The 14,309-nt window shown below is 54.1% G+C and overlaps 1 protein-coding gene across 1 annotated transcript in view; it reads right to left on the bottom strand.

The window, feature by feature from the left end:
- The window catches only part of CELSR1 (cadherin, EGF LAG seven-pass G-type receptor 1), a gene marked incomplete at its 5' end in the record, with an annotated part of 33,922 nt that overhangs the window by 8,415 nt on the left and 11,198 nt on the right, over positions 1 to 14,309 (bottom strand). Inside the window, 3 exons of the mRNA XM_008593897.1 lie at positions 1,238 to 1,412; positions 9,121 to 9,321; positions 12,529 to 12,655. Of these exons, the coding sequence (XP_008592119.1) occupies positions 1,238 to 1,412; positions 9,121 to 9,321; positions 12,529 to 12,655 (503 nt within the window). The remainder of the gene's footprint in view (positions 1 to 1,237; positions 1,413 to 9,120; positions 9,322 to 12,528; positions 12,656 to 14,309) is intronic.

The following is a 14,309-nucleotide window of genomic DNA, read 5'->3' on the forward strand; positions in this document are numbered from 1 at the left end:
TGGGACAGCTGCCCCGGCCGACACTGCGACGAGGGCTGTCAGCTCTGCCCCAGACAGACCAACGAGGCGGCTGCCACCGGCCAACGCCCTCATCTCAGCCTGAGCTTCCTTGAGAATCATCCTAAGATCTTGTGCAAGAGACTTAAGTGTTTAAAAACAGAAACCAAAAACCAAAAAAAACCTGTTTCTGAAGTTAGAAATGTGATCTGGATTTAGTTCCAAAGCCCCTGTAAGAGGCAGTGACATTTCACACGTGTAACGTGACAGAGGTGGTGGGGGAGGCGTCTTCTGTGAGGCACCAGGATGGCTTCCTCATGGGGCAGCCACACGGCTACTCTCATGTGGCTTTCTCAACACCCACCTGCCACTGACACCTGACCTGGGCAAAGACAGCGCCTCTGTCAAGCCAGGAGGCGGCGGCTGCCGGGGAGGGGGCCCCCCTGCCCCCCCGCCCCCCAGTGGCTCTGGATGGAAGCGAAAATAGTCCCTCAGGGTCCCTCCGAGCAGAGGGAGGTAAGTCGCATCAGAACAGTCCAGATGGCCTGGGCCAGGAAGCTGTCCAGGTGGGAGCAGAGAGGGCTGGGAGGCTGGGGGGAGACCAGTCACCGACTGCTGTGGATGCCTCTGGCCTCACACTTTGTGTCCAGACCCCTGGCACCCAGGGGCTACCAAGGAGAAGGGGGTTCAGATCTTCCTTTTATGAACAGAAGTGCAGATCTTTCTCAAGAGGAAGCAAACTTGACCCTGACATTCAGTGAGAAATATGCTGAGGAAGTTGTTCTGTTCATTGATTCACTCACTCATTCATTCACCTGCCCATCCATTGATCCATCCATCCACCCACCCACCCATCTGCCTGCCCGCCCGTCCACCCATCCACCCGCTCATCTGTCCGTCCATCCACCCAGTGGGCAGTATGGAGCTTTTATCTGGTACTGCAGAAAGAACCCTGAATAGACCTGGACCCAGCACTCAAGGAGCTCACACCTAACGGGAGACACGCCGCCTGGATGGGCACTGAGCACTTGTGCACATGAGTGTGCAGGGCTGGGGCCACCTCTGCTAGGGGCTGGACAAGCATCAGAGCAGGACATGGATGAGAAAGTAAGCAGACAGCTCTCCCGCCTGCACCTGGGACACGTGGATGTCCCGCGGAGCAGTGCTTGGTTAGAAATCTGTGTTTTCCTCCCGGCCACCCAGGAGGCCCTCACCTGTGACAAGGACTGCACGTCCTCACCTGTGACAATGGCCGGGATGCCCCAGCCCACGACGTAGTAGAACCTCACGGGCCCCGCGTCGATGTTGCGCACTTCGGTCAGCATGCGGTAGACGTGCAGGCTCTCCACGAGCGTCCAGGCGAAGGTGCTCATGTAGACGTAGTGCAGGAGGATGGCAACCACCGTGCACAGGAACTGCGTGGAAAAGGATGGGGCTCAGCGAGGGCCCTGCAGGGGCCGAGGCCAAACGGGCACGGGGGAGGGGAGCAACCAAATCGGGCCACTCCGCCAATGTGAAGGTCTGGTGTCTGCAGCAGGAAATCGAGCTGCCTGTTCTTCCCATGTGATTCACCCAGTAGCAGCCGAGCGTCAATGATCACAGCGTCTCAGGCTCCCAGTGTGGAACAGGGGACAGGGGTGTGGGGCCTCCCTCCTCAGCCCGGATCACTGCCAGGAGAGAGCACAGCTCAGGGACGAGGGGTGGGCAGAGCATGTGGTTTTTTGGGGAGAGCTGGAAATCTGGATTTCTATGATGGCTCCAAATCTTTAAATGTTAGCATTTAATTTAAAGTTAAAAATGCTATGAGGGCTGGCCTGAGGCTCACTTGGGAGAGTGTGGTCCTGATAACACCAAGGCCACGGGTTCGGATCCCTATATAGGGATGGCCGGTTGGCTCACTTGGAAGAGCATGGTGCTGACAACACCAAGTCAAGGGCTAAGATCCCCTTGCCGGTCATCTTAAAAAAAAATAAAATGCTATGGAGGGCCTGCTCAGGCTGAGGGCCCCCGGCTGTGACAGTGGCCTGCACCCATGGCCGCTGACCCCACACAGGTCTTCACACCCAGTGGGTGCAGCCAGAGGGAGGGAGCAGCATCACGCAGTGACCTCAGTGCCGAATAAGAACAAGCTCCTTGTGCCTGCGTTGGTTTAATGGAGCCTTACATTTTCCACCAAAGGAAGAACAAGGATGGGAGTGTTCTACGTGTCTGTCCCCAGCTGTGCACAGCCCCCAGCAGGGCTGTGTGTCTGGCCAGTGGCCCAGTGCCGGGAAGAGAAAATCAACGTCCATGGGGCAGCTACAGGGCAGCAGGTGGTCCCTCGGGGCCTTGGAGCAGCTGGGCTAGTTGGGTGAGCCAGCCCTGTGTGCCTGGACACAGAAGGAGGGGTCAGAATGGGAGGAAGGAGGCAGGGAGGCGCTGGGGACACTGCGGGATCACATCCCACATGCTCCTGGACAGGACTTGAAGGTGTGGCCCAGAGCAGTTTCACATTAGTCTCTGGGAGGGGCTGTTCCAGCCAATGCCCCCAAGGCTGGCCAGCTGGGAGATGGTGGCAAGCTGACCTCGCAGGTCTCAAGAAGCTGGGCCACTCGGTAGGGGATGGGAACGCTGAGTGGAGAGGAAAGAGAAAGGCGCTGGCCCCCCAGCTGGGCACCACCCCAGCTACCGCCACAGCCAAACCCTGCCTTTGGCCAAACCCACAGCTGACCCCTCCCTTGGCCACACCCACACAGGTAAGCCCCACCCTGGTCACCCCCACGGCTGGCACCACCCCTGGCCACACCCACACAGGTAAGCTCCACCCCGGCCACCCCCATGGCTGGCACCACCCCTGGCCACACCCACACAGGTAAGCCCCACCCCGGCCACCCCACAGTTGGCCCCACCTATAGACACAGCCCCATGGCAGCCCCGCCCCCTTCCACTTGCTGTCCAATCGTCCACAGCTGTCCCATCAGCTTCCCAGGGTCTCAGTGTCTTCCCCAAGGGGATGGCCCCGACAGACACAGAGGATAGGAGAAGGAGGGCCGTCACCTCGTCACATGCAGGACGCCACTCTGCTCAGGCACCAGGTCAGTGCACCCCCAGGGGAGCGCAACAGAGCACAGGTGTCAGGTGCTACCTGCTACAATGTCAACCTTGATGGGCCACGTGCTCTCCAGAAATAAAACCCAGGGGTGTGGGAGGAAGCCATTTTAGCACTAACATTTGTCAAATACAGTATAAGAACCAAAGCTGAAGGAGAAACCATCCTGCGTCACGACTGGGGACGTGCTATTGCCTCAGACATTGGACCTGGTCAGGAAACCAGGAAACGGGCTTGGAGGGGCGAGCCTGGGGCTGAACCCCACACCACACACTGCGGTTTCCTGAGTGGAAATCACGGTTGGCTCAGGAAAAGGAAGGTGAGACGGTTGGTTGGCTCGTTGCCTTAAATAGTGTGAAAAGTAAACCCACAAAACCACCTTTGGAAAAAAGAAAGTGCTAGAAATACGACTTCTTCGCTCTAGTGGGGTCGCACATGCACAGAATTCTGCACTCAATGCACACCTTTTCCAGAAACAGAACAAAGACAAAACACTCATGCCTAATAAATCATCTCAGCCTGTCAGTGTTCTGGGAGACGAAAAGCCTCGCCCAGAGACAGGATTGTGAGTTTACAGAAAAGCCCATAAATACCAGGCACCATGCCAAGCCCCCGACCTCTGCGCACCGGCTTCCCCTCTTCTTTGTGCCCGCTCCGCTCCAGGCGTGAGTCAGCGCTCGAAGCGAGGGGCCCCCGGCACTTCACACGGGGTGCTGAGTTGCAGGCAGCGGCTTCCGTCGACCCTACGTTCCCCTCTATTCGGACCACTCAAAAGCACACTTGAAGGTCCTGCAATGGATCCTGCAGCTTCCCACCAGGAGCCTTTGCCTGCCTGGTGCACGGATAAGACGGAGCATGCAGGTGAAGGTGCGCCCGGCCATGGGTGCGGAGACACTGCTACAGCCCCCACGCGGGGCCCCCGCCAGCCCAGCGCCCGGCCTCGGGGTGGGTGCACCTAATGGCAGCGAGGACATTTGGACTCGCGTCTAACAAATGCTTGGAATCTATCGTATGGCCAGGAGTGGGGCGCCACGTGTCACTGCTGAGAAGCCACTACGTTCACTCGTGGAACCTGCTCAAGGTCTGCCTGTGGTCCCTCCCTCCCAGAGGGTCCCTCTGCGTGCAGTAAACAAGGAGGAAGGGCTCAAGTCCGCAGGTGGCCCTGAGCAGCAGCCCGATGATTCCACCTTGTCTCTTGGTTCTGCGTCCTGTCCCAGGCCTGTCCATTCCCACCGACTCAGCCTCTCCCCTGGCGTGGGAGGAGGCCTCGCCACGCTCCAGCTCTGCGCCTCCCTCGGTCCCCTCGTGGGTGCGTCCATCCTTACCTCATGCTACCACTTCGCCTGGGTTTTCATCTCAATTAGCCACATTCTCAACCACTTATTCCCCCTTCTGGGGACCTTAGGGTCACCCCGATTCCTCCTTCGTGTTCCCTCTGTGCCTGGATGGTCCCGACTGGTCCTCCTCCCCATGCCTGCTGCCCTGGACTCGGTTCTGGGCCTGCCTCTGCCTTCCAAACCCGGGAACCCCCCTCCCGGCTGCTTGGCTGACCCTCCCCGCCCTCCCACCTACTGTCCACCCACTGCCAGCTTTAACTTTCTAAAACGCTGCCTACAAAGAGAAGATGGAGCTCCTGGTGTGGCCCCCAGGTTCCCGATGACCTGTTCCCTGATCCGTCCCCTGCCCCTGATCCTGGACCCCTTCCACTGGGTGGCCCCAATGAGCCCTTCCCTAACCAGGCCCAGCTCCCCACCTGCCAGTGAGGGCAGGGGTGGGAGGTCTTCTTGAATCTGGGTCTTTGGTAGATTTAACACAATGAAAACCAATACGTCCTTGTGTGAGGAATGAAGAAATGACAGCTGTGTCAACAGCAGATGGCAGCAGCGCTGTTTGGCCCACCGACCCCAAACACCCCTGTAACTTGCTGGGGTCACTACAATTGCGCGTGTGGTGATCAGCTGGTCTCACGTCTCTCTAGGGGGTTTATAGTCACTATTTAGTGGCGGGACATGAAATCGCACACACAAGTAGCGACCTGTCACAGGTCTCGAGAAGGCAGTCGCACGGGGCAGGTGGCCCGCAGCTCTGACCTCCGGGCAGTTGGACCACGCAGTGCCAAGTCCCGCGGGGCTCGCACAGCAGCAGCACCAGAGACCCGGGCTCCCACCGCGGCCTCGCCGTCTCCCACCTCGCCAAGCCCGGCTTCCCTTGCCGGTGAGGAGCCGTGCCCCGCCTGCCGGCACCCGGGAGGTGGGAAGGGGACAAAGCGTGTGCAGCCCAGGCATGGCATCTGCGCAGAACAGAGCTGGCATGGCCACCACAAGGCGGCCCTTCCTGTGAGCAAGCCCCAGGCATGCTGGGACCCTTTTGCTTTGAAAACCCTGTGTACGAACAAGCAACATCATCCCTGGTAACCAGCTGGGAATGCCCAGGGCTGCAGCCCCCACCCGGGCACTGTGCTCTCCTCTCCACCCGGCATCGCGGACGTGTCCCCAGCCACCGGCCCATGCCTCCCTCCCATAGTACCCATCCCATGCCCCCTCTTGGGCTCCACCTTGACCTGACTCAGTTTCACATACATTAGGTTTCCAATAGCCAGCTACCTTGCCAAACTCTCCACCTGATTTTCAGCATGGCTGTAAAGTCTTAGATTTTTCTTTTTTTTTTCCTTTTTGTCTTTTCTCGTGACCGGCAATGGATCGCAACCCTCAGTGTCGCGCCCATACTGGACCAGGACCGGAAATGGGATCGCAACCCTCGGTGCTGCGCCCACCCCTCGCTCAGCCAGTGAGCGGGAACCGGTCTATATGTGGGATCCGAACCCTCGGCGGTAGCGCCGCCACACTCCCAAGCGGCGCACTGTAGCAGTGCGCCACCGGGCCGGCCCAAGTCTTAGATTTTTCTGTGACAGCCACCACAACCCCTACATCATCTCATAATCAGTGATGGTTCTGCCTCTTCCCTCCCGATCTCCACGCCTTCAATGCGATTTTCTCACTCATTGCGCTGGCGAGGCCGTCAGCACAGGGATGGACGGGCTGCAGGAGCGGGGTCCTGGCACTAGAGGAAATGCTGCTCGTATTTTCCCACTATTGCTTATGTCAACGGCAGGTTTTCTGCAGATGCCTTTATTAGGTTAAGGAGCTCCCCTCTTCTAGGTCATTTCTTTCTAATTATAAATAGGTGTGAAATTCAAAAACTTTTCCTACATTGAGGAAAATCATATTTCTTCCTTAAATGTATTAGTGAGGTGAATGACATTTATGGATTTTTTATAATCTTAAGTCACCTTGCATTCCTAAGATAAAGCCAACCTGGGCATGATTTTTTAAAATACAAAATGGATGTAAATTCTTTAAACGGTTACAGGACTATTTAGACTTTCTATATCTTAAATCAGTTTTGACAAATGAGTTGCATTTTTCTAATATATCTGCTTTCTCTAAGTTTTAAAGGTACCAGCATAAAACTGTTCACAGTATAAGTGTCTTCCCTTTTTTTTTTATCCCCAATATTCGTTATTTGTGCTTTTATTCTTTTTGTTCCCCTTCATCAGCCTCACTGGAGATTTGCCCTTTCAAAAAACAACTTATGGCTTTTTTTTTTTAATCTCCTCTTGTATCTTTATTTTCTATTTCATCGACTTCTGCTGTTCATTATCTCTTTCCTTCTACTTTCTCTGGCGTTTACTGTGCTTTTTCTAAAACTCAAGTTACACCGCTTAGCTCACTGATTTTCAGCCTTTCTTCTTTTTTTGAACATCAGCATATATGATATAAATTTACCTCTAAGTTCTGCTTTAATTACACCCTCCAAGTTCTGACATGGAATATTTTCATTAAAACTTTTTCACTGTGAATCTCACCAATTTCCTTTAAATTTTTGAAATCAAGTTGTGTCTTCTACAGGCATATTTTGATTTCATTTTACCAGGTTCATACAAATTTAGAAAGTTTATATATCTCCCATCTCAATGGACCACTTCAGCATTCTACAGCCACCTTCTCTATCCCAAATATCGCTGTTAATCCTCAAGACAAGTTAGTTTGATGATTATATAGGTCTCTAGCTTTACTCAGCTTGATGTTTTTCTATCATGTCCTTTTTCACTACTCTCAATCTCTGTGCCTCTCATAAGTGTCACACGGGTTGGCTTTGTATCTACTGGACAATCCCTGTCTTTATCCTCTAGCTTTATTCAGCTTGATGTTTTTCTATCATGTCCTTTTTCACTACTCTCAATCTTTGTGCCTCTCATAAGTGTCACACGGGTTGGCTTTGTATCTACTGGACAATCCCTGTCTTTATTTCACAGGCAAGATGAACTCACTTGCCTCTGTCGGAGCCCAGTGCCCATGTACGTGGACTGAACTTGCCAGCACAGACAGGTGTGCCTCGCTGGCTTCCAACCCAGCTGCAGGTGGTGCACCTCTCTTCTTTGCCCAGACCCTGCTACCCTGGATGTTTTCCAGTCTCTGCACTTCCCTGCCCAGAAACCGCTACCTGGCAGATATCTCCTCAGCTGTTCATCTTGGCTGAAGAGTCACTGTCCAGTGCAGTCTCTGCAGGCTCCCCACCTAGGCTGGCCATCTGCGGTGCACCTCCAGAGCATGGGGCACGTCCTCTCAGGGATGTTCAGATTTGGAATAACCAGCTCCAGGACGGAGGGGACCTGTACACCGTGCTCCATCGCCTGCAGTGTCTCCAGCCCCAGACACCCAGTAGGCGCTCATCCAATGCATATCCATTGAGTCTCAAATGTATATCCTTTACTGCAGGTAAAGGGTTAAATACACCCAAAGCCCATGTCTTCTTCAGCAGCTGAGGACCGAATCTGGGTCAGCTCTGCCTAAACAACTTCAGAAAGAGCCCGTTAAGAATAAAAAAGCCTTGCCTGATGAGGCGAGGGGGCGAGCTGCGTGCGCCTCAGCCCGGAAGCCTGCTGTGATCCCCTCCCACCAACTGCCACACCACCACGGACAAGTTCCTTAAAGGGTTCTGCAAAGCACAGGTGGCAGCGGTTGTGATCATGACCCTGGTCAGTTTCAGTGCACTTGAAGTGCTTACTGCAGTCTTGGGCACGACCTCAACACAGTGACACTGTGGCTATTATGCCATTAACGTGGGAGGGCTCAGTTTGAGAGACCATATTTCACCCTAAAAGGCTGACCTTCCTGAATGGCAACAACTCCTGGGCACAGAGGAGGACGCTGGCTGCCAGGTGGCTCATACCTGCTTCGGCGATTTGTAAGCTGTGCCTGTCTCTCCCTGAATTGAAGTGCTCAGGGGTTTCAGAGCCTAGGAAAAGGTGGCCTGATCGTCACTGTCCAGAAAAAACTCACTGGCTTTACACAGGTGGCTGGATACTCATGAGCTCCCACAACCCCCAGGCGGCCCCGTGGCACCCCATGAGCTCACACGTGCCCTGCAGTTAGTTGGATCGAGTGCAAGTGGCTTTTCTTCTCTCCTCCTCTCTTTCTCCACCAGTTACTCTCCTTCAGAAGCTCCTTTCTCACCTTCCACCCTCTACATCCACCAGAAACCCCTCATCCAGTGCTGGGCCTGTTCTGGACTTCTCTCTCCCTCCCTGGGGAAGCCCAGGGGCTCTGACAGTGAACGGAGTGAGTGTGACAGGGCGGAGACCCTGCCACCACCAGCGCTCGCCCATAACACGTGTCACCAAAAAGCCAACCACAGCTTGCAGGACTCTGGGATTTGACAAAGGACTGTGATTTCTTATGAGATCACCAGCGTCCATGTCAGGAGGATAAGACTCAGCGCAAATGGAAGGAGGGTCCTGCCTGGGACCTCCCACAGGAGTCCCTGCTGCACCCGCCAAACTCAACCAGCAGAGACCGCCCCCCACCCCATGCCTTAAAGAGGTGAGTAAGAATCTGCCACCACGCCAGCCTCGCTGAAAGCCTGAGAGAGCAGACCCACGTGGCAGCGCGTGCCCACAGGACAGCACGTGCGCCCACGGGACGGCGCGCGCATGGCAGCCGCGGGCCAGGGCAGAGCGCGCGGCGGGGCCTCACCGGGTTTTCCGTCTGGTTGATCCCGACCACGAAGATCAGCTGGGAGAAGAAGAGGGCCCCGATGAGGTTCTTGTGGATGCTGTGCAGGTTGGAACGCAGCGTCCGGATGAGGGCAAGGAGGACGAAGGCCACCAGCAGGGCTGCCAGGGACAAGGACACGGCGGCGTAGGTGACAATCTTCAGGGGCAGGACCTCCCCGTGCTGTGGGTGGGTCGGGTAAAGGCAGGAGAATGTAAGGGCTGTGGCTCTGACAGGGTTTTTGCAGAATTAAGACAAGTGATTATGATGACACGATCAAAGACGGCAGGAACCAGCGTGATGTGACGTGTTCTCAGGGTGGCACAAAATGAGGACGAGAAGCAAGTGAAAGGCCTGGGAGCGTGACGAGCTCCGGAGGGGCATGGACGCGGGAAGGGACTGAATGCCGCTGAGCTCTGTGCTTGGACGGCAGACTGTGTGTGACGTGTATTTTGCCACATTAAAAAAAATGAAAACAAACCAAACCAAACCACTGGCACATAAATCCTGCTGTCAGGAGACGCTGACTTTGTCTACCCAAAATTCTGAGCTGGGAGAGACCTTCCAAATAGACTCTCAGTTAATGCAACACCTCCCGGGTTTTGTTTTGTTTAATGGTATTATACATTTATTCTTTCGGCTGAAATGTGACTCCCTCTTCACAAAGAAAATGGGTAATTTGTAATAATACAACATGGGTAATACCTTTTACCGAGCATGTACGACGTGGCAGGGATTCTGATAAATCTGCCACGTGCATTATTTCATACAATCCTTAGATCAAAACCCCGAGGAAAGTACTAATATTATCCTCACCTTAGATGAGAAAAGTAAAGCTTAAAGGGGTTAAATAACTTGCCAGAAGTCACACAGCTACACAGGGGACTTTATGCTCCAACTGTTTGGGACAAGCATGGGACTTCACATGCATAACTTGCGTTTTGGCAGCACTGTCTGCCTGTGCACCCATTTTATTCCTTGCTATGAAGCTTTCTGTGATTATCACGAGAATCAACTCCCTGTGTCAGCTGCTCATGGCTCTATAACAGCTCATGTTACAGTAGACTTTATTTTTTTAATTTTTGGATCCTTACTGCAAATTTCTCAAGGGCAGTAAACATGTCCTTTTTTTTTTTTTGTCCTTTTTGAGACCGGCCGCACCATGCTCAGCCAGTGAGCACTGTGAGTGCACCGGCCATCCCTATATAGGATCCGAACCCTGGTATTATACATTTATTCTTTCGGCTGAAATGTGACTCCCTCTTCACAAAGAAAATGGGTAATTTGTAATAATACAACATGGGTAATACCTTTTACCGAGCATGTACGACGTGGCAGGGATTCTGATAAATCTGCCACGTGCATTATTTCATACAATCCTTAGATCAAAACCCCGAGGAAAGTACTAATATTATCCTCACCTTAGATGAGAAAAGTAAAGCTTAAAGGGGTTAAATAACTTGCCAGAAGTCACACAGCTACACAGGGGACTTTATGCTCCAACTGTTTGGGACAAGCATGGGACTTCACATGCATAACTTGCGTTTTGGCAGCACTGTCTGCCTGTGCACCCATTTTATTCCTTGCTATGAAGCTTTCTGTGATTATCACGAGAATCAACTCCCTGTGTCAGCTGCTCATGGCTCTATAACAGCTCATGTTACAGTAGACTTTATTTTTTTAATTTTTGGATCCTTACTGCAAATTTCTCAAGGGCAGTAAACATGTCCTTTTTTTTTTTTTGTCCTTTTTGAGACCGGCCGCACCGCGCTCAGCCAGTGAGCACTGTGAGCGCACCGGTCATCCCTATATAGGATCCGAACCCGCGGCAGGAGCGCTGCTGCACTCCCAGCGCCGCACTCTCCTGAGTGCGCCACGGGCTCGGCCCTAAACATGTCCTTTTTAAAAAATCGTGGCAAAATATACATAGCACAGAATGTACCGTCTTAGCTATTTTCAAGAGTACAGTCCACTTGTAAGTACATTCAGACTGTTGTGTTTCCTGTGCTTTTGCAATCTATGACACACTGTTGGGACCCAGTGCCCTGGGAAGTTTCAGCATCTGGAGAACAACAGTTCAGGTTCTCTAGTAACTTCCAGAAGGTGCTGCTTGGGACGTGGAATTGTGCGCTGTAGGCTGCGCAGAGGAGCCCTGGAAGCCAGGACCGGGTTGGGCAGGGGAGGCTGAGTGCTCCTGACCCTGGGCAAGGAACCGCTCCCTCAGCACTGGCTGGGGCGGTACAGAGGCCTCTGGCTTTGAGGTACCTCCAGGGCAGGGGGGCCTTGGACTCTGACCCCAGTTTCATTTCTTCTGCTCAGTTTCAGCTTCCACAGTCCAGATGTCGGCACCTGGCACTGCCCATTTCCTGGGCACGAACTGACTCCAAATCCCACCCCTATATGGACAAAGACCACTAATAGTTAACCCTCCAGGTGGAGACCTGGTCCACCTGCTTAAAAGGGCCACCTGCCCACGGGAGGGGGCCAGGGATAGGCCGAGAGCACAGGGGGCTCTACCTGCACACAACACAGAAAGGCACATCCTCCCCCAGGCCTGCCACCTGATGAGCATGTCACAACACTGACTCTCCCTCCCAAGAATTTGACAGAAAGTTGGGCCACTTCACACCAGAAAGCCCTGGGAAAGGACAGTGGCCTGGGCTCCTGGGCCATATCCCACCCTGGAGAGGAGGCAACAGGCAAGGCCACCCCAGGCCTCTGGTTCTGGTACCCAGACACCAGAGTCCCCAGGCTGGCCTCAGCCACCTTCCTGTCTCGATGACGGGAGGCTGGGACAGGCACTCTGGCCCGCCATGCATGGGGCCCCACCAGCTGATCCATCTGCAGGACCGCAATGGCTGGCTCACATTCCCAGGCTGCTTAGGATGCCAGAGGTTAAACATCAGCTGCCCCGTCACTGGGGGTGCTCCCGACCCAGCCTCTCTGTCCTTTGGGGCCAGCATGTGGCACCGAAGGGAGATAATCCCATGGGACATGCCAGAGTCTTTTCCTCCTTACAGTGCAAAGTGGGTGTAGAAACAGCATCTCCAATGGACAGCTGAGAACCTCACTCTGCAGCGAGGCGCGTATTCCAGGAGCTTCTCTGCATCTGAGGTTAGGGTCAGCCATTATGAAGTTTCAGTGTACAACCCTGAGCTCTGGGAAAACCCTTCTAATGGGGTTTTGTTATGGAAATCCTAACAGATTCTGGTGAATACTCCTGGAATGTACTTTTGATCAGTTGATTTGGTTTCTTCAAAGTGCTTAGAAGGAAACACACAGAATGTGGAGGGGCAGAGGTATGAAGGTAGGCTAAATTTCCAATTTCCCAAAGAACGAATCCCCAGGCACACTTGCCAGGTGGGCAGGGTGGCCGTGGGAGGTGCCCACCTCGCGCCGGGAGACGTCCATGAGCACCGCAAAGCTGGTCGTGTGGGTGCACCGGCAGGTGGCGTGGGTCCGGTTCCTGGACAGGAGCTCGCAGCCCTTGGCTGACCACCCTCCAGTGCCACCGGTGCTATGGAGAAAAGGGAGAAAGGGTGGGGTTGAGATGGTTCCCTCCACCAATGAGACCACCAAGGGCAGCCTTCACCCAGCCCTGGGATCTCCAGGGTGGTTGAGACCCTGCTGGACCCCGTTGGAAGGAACGGGCTAAGACAAAGAGCAGTGGCGTGGGTGTACTGAAGTCTGACCTCACCACCCACTCTGCACTGAAGACAGGAGCCACTGTCACCCGGCCATGAGGACAGCACCCTGGCAGCCACGCAGGACCGTGTGAACGATCTCCCTTCACTTTCGTGGCTGTTGAGGGCCTCTTAGGAGCACCGTGTGAAGTTTAAGTTTATGTGTCATGTAGCAATAAAACTCAAATGGGACATTGCATGTCCACTGCACGCTCCTGTCTACAGAGACGTCAGCCGGTGACTAAAACAGCCGCTTTGTACTCCGGGCTTCTTTTGAGTCTAGGTGCTTTTGGAAAGAATATCTCACGCTCACTTTACAATTTCATCTTCAGATTGCACAACATTTTATGGGAACCGTCTGGAAGCCAGGGCCCAATTATGACTCCCATTTTACTGATGGGAAGTCCCAAATAACAAGCTGTTACGAGGCGTGTGTCTCACCTCAGTGAAGGCCTTGCCCGCCCTGACTCTGGGAAAAATCACATAACCTCGCTGATCCTTAGTTTACAAATCTGTAAAATGGGAAGTGAAAGTTAATACGTCTGCCAAGAACTTTAAGACCTGGAGATAACAGGAGCAACACAAAGCAGAGAGCAGACCATTAGCGCCACAGCTAATTGCCAGGATTCAAATGAGTGACCAAAGACGGCTGCGCCTGACGGCCGTGGGGCCCACACGCCAGACGGGCACGTTTCCCTCACCCTGAAAGGGCCTCCTTCATTCTCTTTAGGAAGCCAACTGTCTATTATGCTCCAGACACTGTGCTGGCTGCTTATTAACTGGAATTTGGAAAGTGCAGAAGCAGGAGGATGACGCGCCGTCTCTGCCGAGCTGAACGTGCTCCTGGCCTGAGCTCTGCAGGGCAGGCGCCCGCTCCCCTGCCCCGGGACCAGCCCCGCGCAGCCCCCACTCGGGCTGTCTGCTCAATCCACAGGAACCACTCTTTGGAGAACGTTCCCGTTGCACCAGAACTCCCAGATGCACAGCATCATCCTAGCGTCATGCTCTGGGGGCGTGAGGGGAGGGCTCAGGCCCCGATTCCTCAGTGCCAGCCCCGTGCAGCCCCCACTCGGGCTGTCTGCTCAATCCACAGGAACCACTCTTTGGAGAACGTTCCCGTTGCACCAGAACTCCCAGATGCACGGCATCATCCTAGCGTCATGCTCTGGGGGCGTGAGGGGAGGGCTCAGGCCCCGATTCCTCAGTCCTGGGCAGGCCTCCCCTTTTCTAGTGAGCTCTGCTGGCGTGGAGAGGAGCTGCGGCTCCTTTACCTTCTCGGGGCACCAGTCCTGGCAACAAGGGCTGTTCCCACCCATGTCCCAATTCCACTGTTTTCTCCTAAATGAAGGTACCAAAAATGGAAACAAGCAAGCAGAGAAAAAGCAAGCTCCCTGTACAGACAGGGCAATGCAGAAGTCCATGCCTCATAAGCCCTGAGCTAACAAGACAAAGCAGAAACATGCTGGCTTCCAGTCCGTGGAGACACAC

Source organism: Galeopterus variegatus, unplaced genomic scaffold (assembly GCF_000696425.1).
Source record: "Galeopterus variegatus unplaced genomic scaffold, G_variegatus-3.0.2 Scaffold9838, whole genome shotgun sequence".
NCBI lineage: Eukaryota > Metazoa > Chordata > Mammalia > Dermoptera > Cynocephalidae > Galeopterus > Galeopterus variegatus.